General features: G+C 46.2%; 1 protein-coding gene across 1 annotated transcript in view; it reads right to left on the bottom strand.

Moving 5' to 3' along the window:
* FRAS1 (Fraser extracellular matrix complex subunit 1) overlaps nt 1-22495 on the bottom strand; it is a 1404104-nt gene that overhangs the window by 64039 nt on the left and 1317570 nt on the right. The window contains exon 26 of the mRNA XM_086961814.1: nt 2760-2906. Coding sequence (XP_086817940.1) covers nt 2760-2906 — 147 coding nt within the window. The remainder of the gene's footprint in view (nt 1-2759; nt 2907-22495) is intronic.

Here is a 22495-nt window from a genome sequence, read left to right as displayed (position 1 = left end):
CCTCAACCAGGCGTGGCGACGAATCGCCACCATCGTCGCCATCGCTCTGCCCAGTGAGTCTGTGGTATCCAGCCCACACCGAAAACCGTGCTGCATCTCGACCCTCCGCAAGGCCTTGGGCGAGTTTAGTCCGGACCCCCTCCGGACATTGTTGCGGCACATTCGCGACCATGTCCCACAGAGAGAGGGTGTAACGGCCCAAGAGGCACGCGGTGTTGACTGACCGCAACCCCAAACTTAGGGAGGAGAATACCCTTCTCCTGTATTGCTCGTACCTCTTGGATTCCTGTTCGGGGGAGCCGTCGGGAATGCTGTCTGGGAGTTAGAGGCCTGGATGACCAGGCTCTCGGGGTGGGGTGGGTGGACAGGAAGCAAGGGTCACCCGGAGCCGGGCGGTGGCGCCTGGCCACGTTCCTATCTACAGGCGGACCTGCAGCGGGCTTGGACCAAGTGCCCAGAAGAACGTACGACAAGGCCTCATTAAACGGCAGCAGAGGTTCAGCCAAGCTTGCTTGCGGTTTAAGGACCTCAGTGAGGAGGTTAGACCTCAAGGCCGCGATGGGGAGCTCAAGGCCCAAGGCCTTGGCAGCCCGCGTCAGCACCACACTATAGGCAGCCCCCTCCTCCGTAGCCACTGTAGGAGGGGAGACAAAACCAGTGTCGGGCGAATTGTCCAGACCACTGGCCTCCCCAAGCTCTCTTGCCCAGTCCTGGGAAGACTGACACTCACGTGCCAGAGGGTCCTCGGACCTCTCCCAATCCTCCTCGTCACCCCTTACCTGGTACTCAGGTTCAAAGGATAGGGCCGGGTCGTAGAAGTAGAAATCACCAAGTGGCGTCGAATGCGGCGCAGAGTGGCGCCTCTCTGACGTCGTACCCGAATTGAGGGTGGGACCGGGGATGGCGTTGTCCTGGGACGGCGCCGGAGGCGTCACCCTGGGGGCCTGCGCCGGCGAGGTCGTAAGGTTGACCGGCGACGACACGGATCCGGAGCCAGATCCGGCGGGGCCCTGCGGCGTCGGGACCGAAGTCGCCGACGGCGCCGGGGCCGAAGCACCCGACGGCACCGGGGCCGAAGCACCCGGCCCGCGTGGGGACCCAGTCGGGGCCGCTTGGCCCGAAGGCGCCGCAGAACCCGACGGAGGAGCGAGCGACCTCATGGCCACGAGGAAGGCCTCGATCTCCTCCGCCGTCGCGTTCTGCCCAGAGATGATACTAAGACTCAGGAATCAAAGTAAGGAGCAACAGTCCATGTCATCCAATGAAACCATCCGGATTGAACTCAGCAAATAGTGGCACGAAAAGATGTAGAGGGGGTAGTATTACAACTGGCACCACATAGTAATGATGCCTGGGAAACGGACCGTTTCCCAGGTGTCATTACTATGTGGTGCCAGTTGTAATACTACCGCCTCTAAATCTTCTCGAGGCCACGTCACAGTTTGCAATTACACGTGCGCTGTGCTCTATTTGCACTATTATCCTGACCCAGGAGTCTGCCATTTGACCTATTGTGGAATATCACTTGTGCACTCCTTTACAGGGAGTTCAAATTGTACACTCATATTGGAAATACCCTTAAACTTGTGTGGATTTTGTTCACTATTTGCTGAGTTCCATCTGTTACCTTGATCTACCACACTCTATACTATTACACTACGGATGATTTCATTGGATGACATGGACTGCTGCTCTTTACTTTGAGTTCCAGCTGTTACCTTAATTGACCACATTCTATACAATTACACTCTGGGTGGTTTCATAGGGTGACATGGACTGTTGCTCCTTACTTTGATTCCTGAGTCTTAGTATCATTGTCATATGCATATGACATGAGGTCACATGCGCTGTGATATTCCTACTTCATAGCCTTGAAAAAGAGTACTGATTGATAGTACTGACGAAACACGTGTCGGCTGTTTTTATCTACTCTAACTTTATGGATCTCCAAATAAAGAAAATGAAAACATACACATTCCCTGCCTGGCCCCGGGAGGTTTAACATTAGATTGGCATTGCCCGCGTACCCTTTTTAATCCTAAAATGATTACGTGTATTTATACTTTTAATTATAAACGACAACCATTGCATATAAGGTTGCCTCGTCCAAAGAATGTTGAATTTATAACGATCTTGGTTACCATGTTTTATGTGTTTTAACTATTACAGTGTGGTTATTTATCTAATGCACAGCTGTATTTTATGTATTTTTAAGGCTGATGAGCCGAAATAAACGTTTTTGAACTGAACAATGTTACCCTGATGGTCTTCTAGTAGGGGGTGGTTAAATAGAGTACAAGTCTTGAGAGGAGTGTATGTTCCATAAGTATTGTTGGAATTTCAGCTGTAGGTCCTATCCTTTGATGGATGCGTCTCTAGCCAGTGTTTGATGACTGCATGTTAAAAGCAGAAGACTGATGCTAACCAAAGGTAGCAGATCACACTGTTACTTTCTCATTGTCTCAACACCTTGGGAAAACAACCCTTCAACGGTTATTGCTGTGACAAGACAGCCTGCTTCTTCAATTAATATAATATACATATATACTCAACACTTCTTATAGATACGTGCAATCAGCAACTTGCAACTGCCATTTTTAGTAATATAGCAGCAGATTTGCAATTCACTACTTTTTAAAGGCAACTTTAATAAATAATGTATTACAGGCAACAGGAATACTGTTCGCATGTGATGCCACAGTGCTAAATGAGCTAAATAATTCATGAAAGATACCTATATAAAGTTCCACCATACTGACCTTGTAAAGGGAATCCACCTTCATGGTAAAGCCATCAAGTCCTGGCATACTATCCATAGTATGGAATTCAGGTAAATCTGAGGCAAAGGAGGCCTCAAAAGGTACATCATGGAAATACTGATCTCTTTCTTCTGGCTGGTTTCTGTCCTAGAATGTCACAATCAGAAAATGGATAAGAAAAATGAGATGCATCATACTCTCTTAGGTTCATTAACAAAGGTAAAGATACGCAAGGGGGTTAACAGATGTTTTAACAGTCTCCAAATTACAGCAATAGTGGCCTCTTGTAGTGCTCTATGTTATGGGTGCATGGTACTCCATCTTTGTGACCCCATGGGGTAAGAACCATGCAAAGTCTTCATTATGTTTAGGTGAAAAAGACAATTCCAAGCCACCCCCTTACTAGACTCTGCCTCAGGTCAGCTTGAGGACCAGTGACATTAGTGGATGGGCATTGCCTGGGCATGACTTATATCCATCTTGAACATAAAGGCATCTATTTTGAGGAGATGTGTTCTAGTTGGGGTCTCTAGAAGAATGTACACTACACGAGGAGGGGAATGATTTGCATGTCTCATCTACATTAGATCCTGACAGCTTCTCTCTAGACTGTTTAATGATAGAGGGGATGTGATGGTTATAACTTTCTAACTTATGGGATTCTAGTTAAAGGAGAGCTACTATAAGCAAAAGTCAAGCCAAATCCCATCAGACATTATTATGGCATCCCAACTTTAGTCAATTAGATCAGGAGGGAAGCACTATCAAAATCAATGCAGTAGTGTCCTGGTCTGTGGGTTAGCTAAAGGGAAAAATAACCCTTCCCCCTATAACTGAGTGTACACTCACCAACATGGAGTGCTCTGGGCCTTAGGAAAAAAAAGTCCTAGCAGTAAACTTGACGGGATGCCAGCCTTTGGGGCCAACTTTCATTATAGATTGAGGACGGGTCAAACATTATGCTGAACCTTGAGGGTTACTGGCCATATGGGGTGGCCCAGGCATATAGTCCAATTACCCTCCTTCTTCTCTGTTTTCTGTACAGTGGCAACCTCCATATCCCAATACCCCTTTGGCTCGGTGGCCTACCCAAGACCATCTGCCAGAGGCTCAGGAAGAGTTAGAGTCCGAATTAGAGTAAGGAAGATGGTCTGCTAGTCTGCTGGCTGTCGACCCTCCAGCCATACTTGCAAGTTACCTGTTAGGCAGACAGAGATATCTTTCTTCAGCACATCTACTGCCAAGTTAGCTCAGCTAAAGACACAGACATTTTGTTGAGTAGGCGCCATGTTTAATAATCTCATTCACCAATGTTTTTGCTTTTAAAAAGGAAACTAAAATAAAAAATGAAGTGTACATGATAAGCTGGAAGTTTTTATCTCAGCTTGTGGGGATCATACATTTGATTTTCTGTTTGGGGCACCAGACTTTCCCTGAGAGTTCCGAACAGGATAAATGTACAATGGAACTACTATCTCAAGCTTTCAAGATCGAACAGAAACTGCACTGTGCATACTGCCTAGAGGCTTCTGGAGTGGTAGAACAATTGAATGGCACAATAAAGTCAAGACTGGCAAAGGTGTGTGCATCCACTTCAATGAGTTGGCCAGATGTGTTGCCTCTTGTTCTGATGGGGCTCAGAAGCATTCTTGAGATGAACACAGGACTATTATCATGGGAGAGCAATGAAACAGGTATTTATACCAGGACATAGATTGCTGAATATAACTGATGATCTGGTAATAGATTATTGCAGAGGATTGGCTCACCTAGTGCGTTCTATCTCTCACCAGGTTGGAGAAGACGCAGTGACCAGGCAGCCGGATCAAGCTCATGATTTGAGTCCTGGAGATTGGGTGGTTGGAACTACACCAGAGAGTCGTGCCTAGCACCAAGGTGGGATAAACCACAACAGGTCATATTGGTTACTATCACAGCAGTGAAGTGTGCAGGCCTGCCAAACTGGGGACATGCCAGCCCCTAGTGAAGAAGGACCACAACTGACATAAACAGTTGATGTTTCTGAAGGTTGTACAGTCGAAGATTCTGGAGCAAGGGACTCTAGAGAGTTTGACAAAGAACAACCGATCACAAGCCAGGAGGACTGGATACCAATAGTTGACATACCTGAAATCTTCATCGAAACATGGAGTAGAGCAAAATTAGAAGAACAGGTGAATAGTGAGGATCAGACAGGTATAGAAGAACATGCTCAGGAAGAATTGAACAAAGATACTGGAGATTCTGAGCAGGACCAGATAGGGACAGAAGAACATACTCAGGCAAACAGACCAAGTGAAAGACCTGAGCAGGGACAGATAGGTATAGAAGAACACGTTCGGACGGCAGAAGACAAAATTGTAGTAAGACCTGAACAAGATCAGTTAGGAGAAGAAGAACAAGTTCGGGAAGAAGAAAGAAAAGAGTTATCTGAAAGAGTACCCGAACAGGAACAGGTAGAGACAGGAGAACAAGTTCAGGCAGAAAAAGCTACACAGACAAGTCCTGAACAAGGAAAGGTAGAGAGTAACTCAGAAGACGAAGAAAATCAAGTTGGGCCACAACGTAACGAAAACAAAAGGGCTCTTGAAAGAGACCAAGAAGGTGAAAGTGCAGTGCAAATTAAAACAGTCAGAAAAGGTGACAATTGGCCAAGTGGAGTCAAAAGTTTAAAATGTTGTTTACAAACAAGGAATGAAAATCCAAAGCAAGTGAGTGAAGTTACAAGTCAAACTCAGGCTGAACAGTCAAGTAAAAAAAAAAATATATACGTAGAGGTTTAAGACTGAAGGTATTACATTCAAAGGACCTGAATGGGCCTATGTGATTCTTGAGGAGTTTGAGAATCTAGATATTAATGAAGATTCTGATATCTGATGAAGAAGTAAACGTAGTACAGATTGACAAAGGTGATGTGCGACCTCCTTTAAGTATTCAAAAGATTCGGATTCCAAATTAAAAGAAAGAAGAGAAATCTTCTTGAATCAAAATGGCTGAGACCAGAGTTACAGAAAGACAAAAACGAAATTGTATAAAAAGATGTTGTATGGTTTGTATATGTAGTTTGTTATTAGTGATACTAGTTTGGCTATTTTTAACAATAGCAGTTCCTTATCTATGACAACAGATAAAAAGAATGACACTAACATTAATGACAAAGACAGCTAACATGAAAGGAGATAGAGTAGAATTTGAAGCATCAGATGAGATAGATTTACATCACATAGTAACTGACAACAATACCTCTTTAAATGGATTTACAAAGTTATTATTTCAGTATGTGAAGATTAGTGATTGTTATCTTTGTATGAAATTACCTACTTCAGTAGCTGAGGGGAGACATATCACCATTTACCTTTAACATATGGTAATTCTTGTAGTGTACTTTCAAGTTTATTTTATAGAACAAGGAAATTACAATATTATTATTCTAATATAGATGTAGTGTTTACAGAAATTCCTATTCGAAAGAATATAAATCCAGTACATAGTAGTTAAGATGCACAGTTTTTCCCTAACAATAAAGTCACTAGATATAGAAAAGGCACATAAAGACACTTTAACATGTTCATTACGTGAAAAAGAGAAAGTATTTTTGAATTTAGTTGAGGAAAGGAGGCAAGATTTCCAAAGAAAAGCTGCTGCGCAAGTGCAGACAGTTCCCTCCAAGCGAAAGATACATCACACTACATAGATGCAGTAGACGCATGCGCACTATAGATCACACTCGATTTACTGGTTATAAGACACATAGGCAAGCTTCGTCCTTACTATAAATGTTGTGTAATGCATGTTATTTCCACAATACAAGTTTGTCAAGGGTTAGAGGTTACACGAAAAGTTTGTTTTCAAGCAAGGCTCCTTTTTCACGAGTCCTTGCTCCATCAATCCCCTCTCTGATGCCATTTTAAAGCCATCACAAAATTACCCATCCCTCATCAGATGCCACCTTTAGCATTGTTTACTTTCTTTCCCTTTTCTATTCTTGTTTCCATCTTTGTTCTTTAATTCTTTCATTTGCTCATATAACTTGCCTTTCATTTCTTCTAACTGAATTTCTTTATCATTTCTTTTGTTTCCTTCTCCATTTATCTCATACTTTCTTCTTCTCAGTCTGATAGTACAACACTTACACCATATTATTATTGATACACTATTATTGCTATACCTATTATAGGAAAAACTATTTGTCCTAGGAAACTCTTCCCTATTTTGGAAAACGAATTCCCTACTAAAGTAATACTTTTTGTTAGTCTTTCCTATACATTATCAATTTCCAGTGGTTTCAATTCTTCTTGCATTTTTTGAATATTTTTTATAAATCCCTTAATTTCTGTGCTTTTGTAACAATGTTGCGCTGTCAGCATTTTACAGACTCTACCCTCTTTAGCTAATAATATATCAAGCGCAAGTCGATTTTGCAAAAACATTGCCTAATTGCAACCATTCTGTATTAATCATCAAGAAACCTTCAGCAGTATTAGTCGAAAGATGGTCAACCACTTTTGACAATTGAGAGATTCTATGTGAATTTAGTATGACTCCCACTGAGGGTATCAATGCACTGAATATGTCACCTATTATTTCTGAAAAACTATCTCTCTTTCTACGTGTTAGTCCATTAGTATTTTCATTGCTTCCAGTGATTCTTTTGACATGGTATATTTTCAGAAAAACAATTTCGAAATAGCAACTCCCATACTACCTGGCAGGCAGCTTATAATGAGCTTTATTCACACACACATAGTAAATTCCAAGAAATACTGGACCAGTTCCTCCTTTCAGTCCCCAACCTCCCAAAATTAGGAAGTTATGTTCACATGCACTGGAACAAATAAATACATTATTATAATCTGTCTTTAATCTATGGAAGCATATTGTCCCTGTCTTTACAAAATATAGGGCCATCGCAGCATGTTCTCTGCCAGCTCTATAAATTCCTTCTTTCTCTGCCCATGATAGAATGCCTGAAACTCACATGCTTGCCACCTGCTTGCAGGAAAACTAAACTCAGCTGTTTTACTAATGCAGGGAGAATAATAATAAATACATGGGAGTAGAGTAGAGATAGGTGGTTACAGTGAGACCATTTTAGATTTTAACATTTGTCTTTTTCACTCTTTCAATAGTGCTTTTTATGGGCCTAGAATCATGAGCAACAGTCTATTCCCTCTCGTTCTGCGGCAAATGCGCAGCAACCTAGCTGGAAGACGCCATGTCAACTTGAACTTCGTCCAAGGCCTACAGTGGATACTTTCCATGACAGTCCACCGAAATGCATGGGAACCTGCACAATGTTTTCTAATTTGTGACAATTACATTGTGAATGTGGGTGGGAAATAAAGTTTGAGTAAAGAATTAAGGGGATCGGTTTATTAACAAAAGGCTGACTGAAAAGAGTAATATGTAAGCATGGTGTGATGATCACCTCCCATGGTCTGTAAGGTATAATTGAGGTAGCATTAGTTAGTTAGTTGGTCTTGAGGCTGGGATGCTGTCCGAAGAACACAGAGTCGGAAGACAGTGAAGCTGAAGAAGAATCGAATTGCTGAACCAATTATCTAAGCAAATTAATTTAGAAGAAGATGGCAGAAGACTCTAAAGGAGGAAGAGAGTGCCAGAGAGGGGTGCTACACAAGCGTCGGTTATAGAGAGGTCGTCTGTCCTGTCCTTATTCCTGTCCTAATTCCTGTCCTGAAGCCTTTGTTCGCCAGATCTTTCCTGGGGGACCCTTACCGACTCCTAGGCCTGGGAGTTGGTTTTCACACCATTTTCATCAATTATAAATATATCTGTGTATGTGCTTTTCTCTCTATCCTCTCCCTTTCATGCAGTGTCATTGCAAAGTATAAATTAACGCATTTTGATTGATTATTTGAGTCTTCCTTCCTGTGAGAATGCAAATGCTACTTACCAGTATGCATCTGTTCTTGGCATGTAGGGCTGCTGACATTCATATCTGTGCATAGATCGCCGCCTAGTGTTGGGTCCGGATGATTGCACATTGTTGTCCTGGAAGAGTCTTCGAAGTATCACGATATAGGTGGCTCCTCCCCTGGACTACAGTGCGCATGGGCATCGCCTCCATCCCCAGATTGTTTTTAGCCATTGGCAGCGATGGAGTGAAGTATGTGAATGATGCCCATGCTAAGAGCATATAAATATATGTAAATGAATGCTGCAGCTGCTACAGGCGCCGGGGAGGAGGGCGGGCGATATGAATGTCAGCAGCCCTACATGCCAAGAACAGATGCATACTGGTAAGTAGCATTTGCAGTTCGAGGCATGTGGGCTGCTGAATTCATATCTGTGCATAGAATACATAGCAGTCCCTCCATTAGCGGCGGACGCCCGTGCCAGCTGCAGCCGTCTGAAAAAGCGTCTTGAGAACAGCCTGGCCAACAGCTGCCTGTTGTTTAGAGTGCACATCTACACAGTAATGCTTTGTGAAAGTATGTGTGGTTGACCATGTAGCTGCTCTACAAATATCTTCCAAGGGAATGTTACCTAGGAAAGCCATAGAGGCCCCCAACTTTCTAGTGGAGTGGGCTCTTGGTGGAATTGTGAGAGTGCGTTTAGCTTTAGCGTAACAGATCTGAATGCATTTCACTATCCACCTAGCGATCCCAGCTTTGGAGATAGCGTTTCCCTTGTGGTGTGTGGCAAAAGCAACGAAAAGCTGCTTTGTTTTGCGAAAATCCTTTGTCCTGTCTACATAGTACATCAAGGCTCTCTTAACGTCAAGGGTGTGGAGCATCCGCTCCGCCAGCGTCTCTGGGTTCTGGAAAAACACTGGCAACTCAATTGTCTGGTTTATATGGAATTGAGATACCACCTTGGGTAAGAACTTAGGGTTAGTGCGGAGCACAACCCTGTTAGCGTGTACCTGGAAGAAAGGTTCTTGGATGGTGAGCGCCTGCAGCTCGCTAACCCTCCGTAGCGATGTGATTGCTACTAAGAACGCAACCTTCCAAGTTAGGAACTGAAGCTCACAAGAGTGCAGTGGCTCGAAGGGAGGACCCATCAGTCTGGTAAGAACCACATTGAGGTTCCATTCTGGAGCTGGTGGTGTCTTTGGTGGAATGACCCTCTTGAGTCCTTCCAAAAAAGCCTTGATCGCAGGGACCTTAAAGAGCGACAGATGTTGCCTATTCTGGAGGTATGCTGCCATAGCAGACAGGTGAATGCGGATGGAAGAGTACGCCAAATTGCATTGATACAGGTGGAACAGGTAACAAATGATGTTTTGAATGGAAGCATCTAGCGGGTCAATATTGTGGTTAACACAGTAGATGACAAACCTCTTCCATTTAGCCGCATAGCAAGCTCTAGTAGTGGGCTACCTTGCCTCTCGAATGATGTCCATGCAATCGGGAGGAAGATTGAGGTAGCCAAACTCTAGGACTTCAGGAGCCAGATCGCCAGGTTGAGCTGTTGCGGATCTGGGTGCTGAATGTCGCCATGGCTCTGCGTCAGAAGGCTGGGGGTGAGATGAAGCCTCTGATGCGGTACCACGGAGAGTTCCAGAAACGTGGTGTACCATGGTTGGCGAGCCCATGTTGGAGCAACCAGGATGAGAGTCATCGAGTGCTGCCTGAGTTTGCGTGCCACCAGCGGTATCAGAGGTGCTGGGGGAAAAGCGTACGCAAATCTGCCTGACCAGTTCATCCACATCGCATTGCCCTGTGATTGCGGGTGTGGGAACCTGGCGGCGAAGCTTTGGCATTTTGCGTTCTCTTTCGTGGCGAACAGGTCTATCTCTGGATGACCCCACTTTTGGAAGTACGGTTGGAGTACTGATGGATGTATCTCCCACTCGTGCATTTGATGGCTGTGCCTGCTGAGCAGATCCGCCATCTGATTGTCCTTGCCCGGGAGATGCTCTGCCATGAGGAAAATGTTCCTCTGAATGGCCCACTTCCACATGCTCTGAGCCAGATGAGACAGCTGTGGAGAGTGTGTGCCTCCCTGCTTCTGGATGTAGTACATGGTCGTCATGTTGTCCGTCCGGATCAACACGACCTTGTTGCACAGATGTACTTTGAACGCCTTTAAGGCCATGAAGACTGCCATCAGTTCCAACACATTGATGTGCATCTTCCTTTGCTGTAGTGTCCATAGTCCCTGCACCGTGTAATGGAGTACATGCGCTCCCCATCCCTGGAGAGAGGCGTCCGTTGTCAGGACAATCTGTGGCACAGGCTCCTGGAATGGTCGGCCCTTGCAAAGGTTTTGTGGATTCCACCAATGCAGAGAGTTGTATGCCCGACCGCTCACCAACACTAGGTCTGTTAGTTGCCCATGAGCCTGAGTCCACTGACGTGCAAGGCACTCCTGAAGCGGACGCATATGTAGTCTCGCGTGCGGGACGATGGAGATGCAGGAGGCCATCATGCCTATCAACTGCATGAACACTTTCGCTGGAAGCGAGTGTTGAGGTCTGAATCGTTGGATCAGCGCCTGAATACTGGCGATTCTCACTGAATTTGGCTGCGCAGTGGCTGCCAGAGTGTCGATAGTCGCGCCCAGATACTGTCGCACGTGGGCGGGCTGGAGATGGGACTTGGGGTAGTTCAGAGAGAATCCCAGATCGTGCAGGAGATGAATGGTGCGTGATACATGGTCAACGCACTGTTGTTCTGTCTTTGCTTGAATGAGCCAGTCGTCCAGGTAGGGGGTAGACATGGACGTTCTGGCGCCGGAGATGCGCCGCCACGGTCGCCAGGCACTTTGTAAATACCCTCGGCGCCGTGGTGACCCCGAACGGCAGAACCCTGAACTGGTAATGCTGGTCTTGAATCGTGAACCTGAGATACTTCCTGTGGGAAGGATGCAGTGGGATATGAAAATATGCATCTTTCAGATCCAGCGTAGCCAGGAAGTCCCCCTGCTGAAGCAGAGGGAGTACTTGCTGTAACGTGAGCATATGGAAGTGCTCCGAGAGAATGTACCAGTTGAGGGGCCTTAGGTCCAGGATGGGCCTGAGGGATCCGTCCTTCTTGGGGATTAGAAAATACAGGGAGTAAACCCCTGTTCCCCTTTCCTGCAATGGAACGGGCTCTATTGCTCCTTTTTGCAGCATGACAAGGACTTCCTGCTGCAACAAGGTCAAGTGCTCGCCGGACATAGGACGGCTTCTTGGGGGTATGTTTGGTGGAATGGAAGTAAGTTCCAGACAGTAACCGTACTGGATAAGAGACTTGACCCACCTGTCCGTGGTGATGGATTTCCACGCGGGCAGGAACTGCTGGAGTCTCCCCCCGACCGGTGTTGTATGGTCGGGGGGCAGTGACAAGACGTCACTGTTTGTTGGCGGCGGTGGACCTGGAGCTGTTGTTTCCACGTCCCCTGCCCTTGACGTTATTGCCTCTGTAGCCACCTCTACCCTTGTTGTTGTATGAGGGTTGGGTGTTACTCTTGTAATACTGAGTGGACTGCGATGCCTGACCCCTCGAGGTGCCTCTGGAATTGGAGCGACGAAAGGAACCGCTCCGAAACTGCTGGGACTGGAGGGCCCCCATCGACTTGGCAGTGTCCGTATCTTTTTTCATCTTTTCCAGCGTGGCATCCACCTCAGGGCCAAATAGGTGGTCAGGATTAACAGTTTGGTTCAGTATTGTTGTCTGAATATCGGGCTTGAACCCTGAAATTCTCAGCCAAGCATGCCGTCTAAGCAACACACTGGTGTTGATTGCCCTGGAGGCTGTATCAGCCACATCCAGCGCACATTTTATGGATGCATTTGTGTTGAGCTTGCCTTCCTGAATAAGCATTTCTCCTGCCTCCTTGTACTGGTCAGGCAGGTGTTGCAGTAGTGTTTCTAAGGTATCATAATGAGCCCTATCATAGCGTGCAAGTAGGGCCTGTGTGTTTGAGATTCTCCAAATGTTTGCTGCCTGTGCAGCAATTCGTTTCCCAGAGGCCTCGAAGATCTTGGACTCTTTGTCTGGGGGAGGAGCGTCACCAGTGGTCTGCGAATTCGCCCTCTTCCGAGCGTTGGATACAACCAACGAGTCCAGTGGCAAGTGTCCCTTGATGTATGTGGGATCCGAGGGCGCTGCCTTATATTTTCTGTCAATGCGAGGGTTGATGACACGCGCCCGGGTGGGCTCCCTGAAGACCTCCGTTGCGTGTTTTAGCACCCCCTTAAGCATCGGCAGTGTCTTGACTGACTTTTTGGCTACTGAGAAAGTGTCAAATAAAAAGTCCACATCCACCGGGTCCAAGTGCAGCTCGACGTCGTGGTTAGCCGCAGCTCTCTCGAGGAGAGCGTTGAAGGCCGCTGAGTCCTCCGTCGGTGAGGTCTTTGCCGCAAATAGCTGCGGTTCCTGACCCGATTGCGTGCCGTCTGGGTCGGCTCCGGCAGACCAAGGAGCAGGTTCCTCCTCCGGATCCGAGTACGCCGGATAGGTGTACTCGTCGTACTCCCCATCGTCACCTTCCCCTGCATTAGAACACGTAGGAGAACGTTCTACATGTGTGGGAGACGAAGGCTCCATAGGGTCCGAAGCACCCATCGAGTCCTTCTTGTTCTTAAGAGGAATCCGAAAATGCTCCAGCACCGGTTCCGCGGTGATTCTTCTCTTGAGGAGGGACAATTTCCCAGTATTGGCGTCGATGACGACCTCTCGGCGCTCTTCCTCTGCGAGTGGCTGGAGCCGAGGCTTCGACACCCCTAACGCCGCCTTGGACGTCGATGTCTCTTTCGAGGGCACGTCCGCCCCCTGCTTCGGAGCGAAGGCCTTCGGCGCCGATTTCGGCGGCAGGGTGTAGCGAATAGGCGTCTGCGCCTTCGCCGGCTTCGATGCGGGCTTCGGCTTCCCTCCCTCCGGCTCGAGAACTTCAGCGCTTCGAATCCGTTGGAGGGATTCCACTACTTTCTTCGCCAACACCGGAGAGGGCTTGACTGGCTTGTGAGCTCTCCCGGAGTCGGGAGTCGAGTCAGCCGGGGGCTGTGTCTTCGGAGTCGACACCTTTCCATCCTTGGTTCCGATGGTCGGTTTCTTCGGAGCCTTTTTTGGGTCGTCGACCCCCAATGTCTTCGGCGCCGACGCAGCCGCGTCGGCCGCCTTTGTTTTCGGCGTCGACCCCGAGGCCTTGGGGTCGGCCATCTTAGCGTGGCTCTTCAAGTCGGCCATCTTGATCGCCTTAGGTGTTGACACCTCCCGAGCCTTCTGCACCATCAATGGAGCTTTCACTTTCGGTTTCGAAACCGACAGCGTGGATCCCGATGGCTTCACTTTCGTTTCCTTCAACGGGAGTGGCCCCTCCGAAATGTCCGTGGCCGGGCCGAGAGGCGGGGCTGCTGGACTAGTAACGAGGTCTTGGGTAAGGCCCGAAGGCGATCCCTCGACCTGGGCCGTGTCTTGGGGATTAACCCCTGAGTCAGTTTGGGGATGCTCTTCCTCCGAGCTTTCCCCCACGGTGGCAATGGCCTCTTCGTCGTCCCCTACCTCGTCGCCGGCTTCATAAAAGTCCGCATCTTCCGCGTCGCCGGTTTCCTCTTCCTCCGACGCAGGGTTAGAGTCCGAAACTTCAAAACCTTCGAAGATGTTGTCCGGCAGGCTCGCAAGGGGTTCCGCCAACTGGGCCTGGAGCCGAGCGGCGCGACGCTGCTTTAGGGTCTTCTTGCACCGGAACTTTGAACAGGCCATACACCTGGTCTCGTCATGTTTCGGTGATAAACACTTGTTGCACACAGGGTGCACGTCGAGGTGTGAATATTTGGAATTGCACACCGGGCACTTCTTGAACGGAGTACGTTCCATGATAGGAACTTCGAGCGTCGAGTAGGCCCGTCCGCGCTGAGAGCACGCGGAGGGGCAGAGAGTGTTCAGAGCTGAGAATAAGATAACCCGAACGAAACAGTACCGACGCCCAGCCTAAAGACCGTTAGGTCTCAAGTAGAAAAAGAAAAGTACTATCGGTTCCGACAGCGGGACCGAAACACATCCGAACCCAATGGCGGAAAAAAACAATCTGGGGATGGAGGCGATGCCCATGCGCACTGTAGTCCAGGGGAGGAGCCACCTATCTCGTGATACTTCGAAGACTCTTCCAGGACAACAATGTGCAATCATCCGGACCCAACACAAGGCGGCGATCTATGCACAGATATGAATTCAGCAGCCCACATGCCTCGAACACAGAGTTTGTTCTGTACTGTGTAAGTGGTACACATGAATTCATCTGAGATAAAACTTTAAAAGTCATCCCGGCTCTGTGATCATTTCCAATGTGTAAATAAATTGAAATCATATGTCATTTCACCATCAACTAGATCAACTAATGGTCCATCGACCAGAGGAAAGAACGTTTTGATCAGTGGAAAGATTAGTTAGGGAATAAGAAATAACTAATCTACAGAGCATATACAGTGGCAATTTGGTCACAATATGTCCAGTTTTTGGATTAATGTAAAGTTCCTTTTGTTTCGGGTCCGGTTTTGAAGGTGGGATGTCGAAACAAGGCTTTTTTGGTGGCATTGGAGCATCGTTATTTTTCAGTGTCAAAGTTTTCGGTGCCTAGAATTCAGTTTAGAAGACGGTTTCGGCCTCGAAGGGATTGGGCCTGAGACAGATTTGGTATCGACCCTGAAGGTTTTGGTTTGGAGCCCAAATGTGGATGACTCAGTCCCGAGCTGGAAGGCTTTCACATATGTTTCGGTGCCAAAGCCGCAGGCGGGCGTTGGAAACATGTTCTCGGTGCCAACCATGGCCCGAAGGCAGAGGAGGGACCAGAGCCTTTTTCTGAGATGGACTCTGGGGCAAGGGAGGATTGGTACTCAAAATATGCCGACCCTGAGGAATGTCTTCGTCCCCATCAGAGCCGGACTCAGAGATCGGGTCCTCTTGTTCTTCCTCAGCCTCTATAGCATAGCTGGTTTCTTGTTCGGAATCTTCTCCGAAGAGGTCTAGAATGGAACCGGTGTTCTGACTCTGCATGTCGTGATGTCAAGCCCGATGGTCGCGGAGCATCTTCTTCGAGCGTAAAGATTTACACGCGTCGCAGTCCTGTTCGTTTTGCTCTGGAGATGAGCACAAGTTGCACACTTTGTGTGAGTTGGTGCACAGGAACTTTACGTGGTACAGAGGGCAGAATTTGAATGGAGTCCGTTCCATCGACTGCGAGGCGGACCAACCCGGGTAGGCCCGACGGCCTTCCACAAGTTTTCCAATCGAAAAGAGTTTTTGTATTAACTATGTTACAAGGAGAAAGGGAAATACGCAATCGGAAACAATATCGTCGAGTGGAAGTGGATTGCGCATCGAAGGAAACCCGAGAAACGGAGCGCAACAATTCATGCCTGAACCCGATGGCTGAAAAAAAACAATCTAACAATGGAGTAGTGCCCATTCGCACTATCACAAAAGGAGGAGTCACCTACCTCGTGACTGGAAAGATTTCTTCTAAGAAAAACAACGTGCAAACACCCAGACCCAACACTAGATGGTAGGAGTATGCAAAGCATGTGATCTACAGCTCACATGCCTCGAACAAAAGGTGATACCTCCACCCTATCGAATTATAGGCCGATCAGCCTATTAGTCAACACACAAAATATTTTCGCCAGACAGGTTTTAGATAAATTATTCATATGGATGGAGGACAAAGATCTTGTCACCCTACCAAGCAGATTTTTGCACCAAAATTATAACATGTGATCAGGTGTTTAGGCATATCTTACTTATCTGGAAATCCGTGCAATTAAAAAAAGCAAAAATTATGCATAGCTTTTATTGACTTCCGTGCCGCCTTCGACCTGGTACAGCTGGAAAGGCTTTGGTCAGTTTTAAAAGAAATGGGAGCCCTGGTAAGGCTCGTGAATCTGCTTGTAAGGATGCATGAGGACAACTACACGCAGGTCCATTGGGAACATTCCGGCAAATTAACTACCAAGATTCCTACCTGGTGAGGTGCATGCCAAGGATGTGTTCTTGCACCCACACTGTTCTCCCTCTATACAAATGGGGTGGTCAACGAACTGCAGGTTTGGGAAAACGAATCTCCAAAGATAAACAGAGAAAAAGTAACAATCCTGTTGTTCGCTGACGACGCATTACTCCTATCCAGGACCCTAATGGGACTCCAGAGGCTAATCGACAAATTTCTGGGATTCTATGAGACCAGGGGCCTGGTATTAAACATAGAGAAGACAAATATATATGGCATTTGGTAAAACCAAGGGAAAATGTAGACCAGTAAAGATAATGGGGAAACCATGTGTAAGGGTGTTTAAATTTGATTTTTTGGGAGTAAGGTAAACCAAAACTTTGAGTTGGTACCACCAAATAGACAAAATCCTTTTGACTCTATATTATAAGTCCAAATCCATATCGCGTTTCAACAAGCAGTCTTGGTCTCGGTCAATTACTCCTGCTTTGGAGATTTATCGAATGAAAGCCCAAAATGCTGCACTATATGGTGCACAGTTATGGGGCCATGGTGATTTGCACAAGCTAGTGGTGAGTGAAAATACATTTGCTAGTTCCCTGATGCTGGTACCACCCAGCACTCTGCTGATTCCACTGTTCTTTGACCAAGAGCTGAAGAGAATTGGCAACATGGCCATAATTAAATCACTGATTTACTGGCTACGCATTTGGTCCACTCCGAAGATAGGTCAATACTGGGAAAGAAGTCTTAAATCGGGGTGATGCCAAAAGGATCCCTTGGCCATGTAAAATTCTGGTGTAGATCGCTGGAGCCGATTCCTTTGTGGGAATGTCTACGATTTACAGTATATATACGCCATTAATAATTCCAAGCCACCATGTTGCATATTCGGAATTGGATGAATAATGATCAGCTGAAACTCAACCCGGAAAAGACTGAACTCATCCTATTAAGAGGCACCCAGAACCCTTGGAGTCCATGGTTTTGACCAAATAAGTTGGGCGCTCCCCCACCCCATCTTCCTAAGCTAATAGTCTTGGGGTGATAATAAACCACGACCTCTCAATGAAAACCCAAATTACATTGGTTACTTTGACTTGCCATCATCAATTAAGAAAAATAAGGAAGATCAGCAGACTCCTCACAAGCAAAGCACTAATACAGGTTGTCTTAGCCCTGGTGATCTCTCATTTAGAATATGCCAATTCTCTATACTTTGGTATACCACTGTATCTCACCAGAAGACTGCAGCTAGTGCAGAACCAGGCTGCTAGCTTGATCTTTCAGCAACCCGGGTGGGAACAGGTCTCCCCCCCCATGAGGAAGCTACATTGGCTCCCCATCTTACAACCTTCTGCTTTTAAAGTGGGCTGCCTGATTTTTAAGTCCCTGCATAGCCCAAGCCCCAAATTAATCAGAAACCTAATTAAAAGGCATATACCTGTGCGCAATTTGCATTCATCATATATGAACCTGCTAATCACACCCTCTTACAAACGGAAGCGACAAGGTGGCTGCAGATTTGCAGTGTTGTCACCTGGATTTTGGAATTTCCTTCAATCTAACATTAGAGCATGTAGGGACCTCATAAAATTCAGAAAACTTCTTAAGATCTCGCAATTTGCCCAAGCCTATGACTACATTAAGCACATGACAGACCAATAAAGCTCCAGCACATCCTAGACCAAGAACCAAGAAACCAATTGGTGAACACGCGCGCTCTATAAATCATTTTTAACATAACATAAGAAATCAAATAATTTTGTACCTGTCAAATTTTGATGTACCCTGATTGCGTAGATCTGAAAGGTGGTGATGGAAGTTACCTTGCACACACTGGTCGATAAGTGGACACTATTCTACAGAAATGTATTTTATTACTATACATATCGATGTCCTTTTAATATGATTTTCCCAAAACTTTTTTATATATGTTTTTAATGTATTTATTACTGTGCCCTTTAATGTTCGTATGACCGAATAAAGTTGAGTGGATGAATGAGCTGTTAGGACATGTCTAATTTAGCCTCTGCAATACCTCTGGGGATTCCCTGGACTCTGTGCACCCTATACTTTACTTTGGTATACTATATGTAGAGCCAGCTTACTATAGCATATAACTCTGGGCCTTGCCAAACAACTTGGCTTCCCGCTCTTTGATGGTCTACAGATGCATCAAAGAACAGGAGTAACAGGTTGGGGGGGGGGGGGGGGGAGGGGGGTCAAGTTCAGATCCTAGACACCACACACAGATGTCTTGTGGGTCTCACAAGAACAACTGGCAGCATCTGTCAATGGGTTTAAACCCTGAAAGGAGGAGACTTAGGAAGAGCCATTGGGTCCAACTTGTCGATCTAAGGGGACAAAGTGAAACAGAAAAGCTTGAATTAATCCCAGAGCTTGGTGTTCCAGTACATTGTGTACTGCCCACTATGCCGCTTCAGACAGGCACCAGTCATATGTAAAGAATCCTTCGCCCTGCTCCAATAATAACCGCCCAGGCCAACATTTTAGGGTAGGAGCCCTCTGAAAAGGAACACACACAACTCCAGACTGATTTTGGCAAACACGGGCATTATCAGTAGGGTGAATTTCGAGTCCTAATGCACAGTGAGCTCAGAACCCATGTCTGGTCTTACCTGTCGCATTTAAGGCATTACATTGAGAAAAACATAAAATCATGACGTATAGGCTTCTTAGATTAATCTCAGCCACTGGTAATTAGCAATGACTGTATCCCAGTTCATCGTTTTCTTGCCCACCATGCCACTTCAGTCAGTAACCAGACATGCAAATCAGCCATGGTCCGTTCCAATACGAACGGTGCCGTCAAATTGCCATACCAGGTCGCCTCTAAATGAAAACATATGAAACCCCAAACTGAACCAGTTTAAAACTCTACAAAGTATGGAGTCTGGCAGGCAACGACTTACAGCATGGCAAACAGCGTGTAGGAAGCAGTAGGAAGCAATATCTAGTTATGATATGAAAGAGGGTACTGCTATTTTGTGTTGGTTTTAAGCTACCTAAGGGATTTAAAGGCCTCCAGATATTTGACTTAAGCAGCAAGTCTGAGAGTACGCACTGATCAAAATAGTGCATCTAATATAGGGACAAATGAGCAGGATCTCTTAAAGGTTTCTGGGCACAAACACAAATTACAAGTATACAAAAAGCATAAACTAGGCAGAATACAACAATAATGACTGATGTTACAGGGGGGGGTCACAATGTTTAAAGTTATTTATTTACACAGAAGATCCCTTCATCAATCTTAAGTTTACTGTAAACGACCAACTTTGCTACTATTAGCATGTCTACGATGGTTATCAACATTAACACTGTAAATAAAAATGATGATTGCCACCTGCTATGCAGTAGAGAGGCTCCATATTTCAGAAAGATGCGCATCATTATTGTCATTTTGTGAATGAATAAGCTTTATTTCGATATAAAAACATATCATAAAAGCTGCATTTTACAACAATAAAAACAATATTTAGCACATACAATACAGTACAATTTTTGCATAATATACAATAAGAACAATCTAGATAGTCATTTGGGATTCTTTAAGCAGGGGAGAAGAGGAAATAAAAGCATACTACTGTATCAACAGTTTATTTGCAGTTCGTATGCGCCAGGCCCAGCCAAAAAATTTTGCCAAACAGCAGGCGAAGAAGGGTCTTGAATCAGTGCACAATATGCGTAGGGCTTCTACATGCGATCTTGTTCCCAGGGTCCTACATAGTGGTTTCAACCACAACTTCCTGGGTGCAACGTAGGTGTTACATTCAAACAACATATGTGCAACAGATTCAACCCTGGTTTCGCAAAAGGGACAATATGGCACAGTTTGTAGGGGCGGTTTCCAGGATGAGGTAAATTGACAAAGAGGGAGAACACCTAACCTGAATTTTATATACAATGCTCTGTCTCCAGAGTTATGAATGGAGTCCAGATAGGGTTCCCTAAAAGGGAGCTCTTTGATTAACAGGAACTGGACAACAGTTTTACAGTGATTAGGATTGCACAGCATTTCATTGTCCAACCACGACCAGAAGGCTTTTTTTATTACTTGTTTTGAGGGTGAGGTTTTACTAACCCAAAAATCTCCTAACCCCAATTTAAAGAGGAGGGATTTAACATCTCTAAGCCAAGCGATCTTATGGCATCCTGTATGGGACAAAAGATCGTCCAGGGCCTCTGCATAGCTTTGGAGTTCTGGGACATTCCAGATTCTAGACCATAATAGAAGCGGGCGTAGTTTTGCTTGATCACATATCGGGCGTGAACCGGTATCAAGCATAATAGGGATTGTAGGGGTACTGTGGGGCAGCCTCAAGAGGTCTTTATGAAAATTGTTATCAAGGGAGGCAAGGGTATCAATTTTCTGTGAGCCCCACAGTTCCGCGCCGTATAGTGCTGCGCTTACAACCCTTGCCCTATAAATGTCTAGAACAGCCCCAATGGGTTTCAGTGGCGAAGCTCGCTGTTGTTTGAGCAGAGCTCCAGCTACCCTCTTGTGAGCAAGAAACACCTTCTGATGATGTGACCTCCAACTCATGGAATCGGATAACCGAATACCCAAGTAGTCGAATTCCTTGACTCTCTCTAGGTGCACAGAGTCAAGGACAGGGGTAGCGACTGTTTTTTTTGGGGGATTGAGCACAAGGAATTTGGTCTTTGCTATATTAATGGCCAGACCTTTGTCATCACAAAAAGACTTAAAACTGGATAGCAATTTTTGGATACCCACTGGCGTCTTAGAAATTAGAAGGGTGTCGTCCGCAAACAGGAGCGTTGGGATTTTTTTCCCCGCCAGGGTCGGAGCATCAGATGGATCTTGTAAAAGGTGCTCCACCACTCCGTTAACATAAAGAGAAAACAGAGTGGGGGCGAGTACACAACCCTGGCGGACGCCCCTGTTGACCGGAATGCGGGATGTTTTTTCGCCTTGTGAACCCCATCTAATTTGGGCAAAATTGCTATCGTGAAATTTTATCAGTAAGGCTAGTAGGTAAGGAGGTAAGCCTAACTCGTTGAGAGCATTCCAAAGTGATGCTCGCGGGACCAGATCAAAAGCTGTACGTAGATCGATAAAGACCAAATACAAACTCCCCCCTCCCAACACCACCACTTTCCAGTAGAGAATAAGGAGGCGAAATGTCTGTTCAATAGTGCCAGTCCCCTTCGAAAACCTGCTTGAAGGTTGGACAGTATCTGATTTTCTTCTGCCCACTGCAATATCCTATTTAGGACAACTTTGCCCGCCACTTTTTGGGTAGAATCCAGCAGGCTGATAGGGCGGTAATTCGCCGGGTCGTCTCTGGAGCCTTTCTTAAAAATGGGGACCACTTCCGCTCCCCTCCAGGAGTCAGGAAAAGCGCCTCCTAGCAGGGCCTCATTTAAAAGGGAAGTGATCAGTCTGCTCCACCACGCCGGGTAGGCTTTTAACAGATCGCCCGGGATTCCGTCGGGGCCTGCAGCTTTGTTAGAAACAATGCCCTTAATTGCATTTTCTACCTCCTGCCTGGAAAAAGGGCCACCACTGCTCATAGGAACTAATGTAGGGCGAGGCAAAGGAGCCAAAATGTGATCACAAACCCCCAGTGGGATGGAATACAACTTGGAGAAATGATCGAACCATGCGGCACCGGAGATGTTGCAGGTTATTTGTTGATCAATAGGCTTTTCCCTGGCTCTTAGTAGGTCCCAAAACTCCTTGGCATTTTTCTTTTTACTCGCTTCGGCCAGATCCCGCCAGAAGTTTAGGTCGTGTGCTTCTTTTGCTGCTGTTATGACTTTTTTGTAGATCTTCCTTGCAGCCCTTACTTTGT

The sequence above is a fragment of the Lissotriton vulgaris genome, chromosome 3_1 (assembly GCF_964263255.1).
Source record: "Lissotriton vulgaris chromosome 3_1, aLisVul1.2, whole genome shotgun sequence".
NCBI classification, from domain to species: domain Eukaryota; kingdom Metazoa; phylum Chordata; class Amphibia; order Caudata; family Salamandridae; genus Lissotriton; species Lissotriton vulgaris.
Note: the sequence above shows the minus strand (reverse complement) of the source record. Positions and strands in the feature narration are given on the sequence as shown.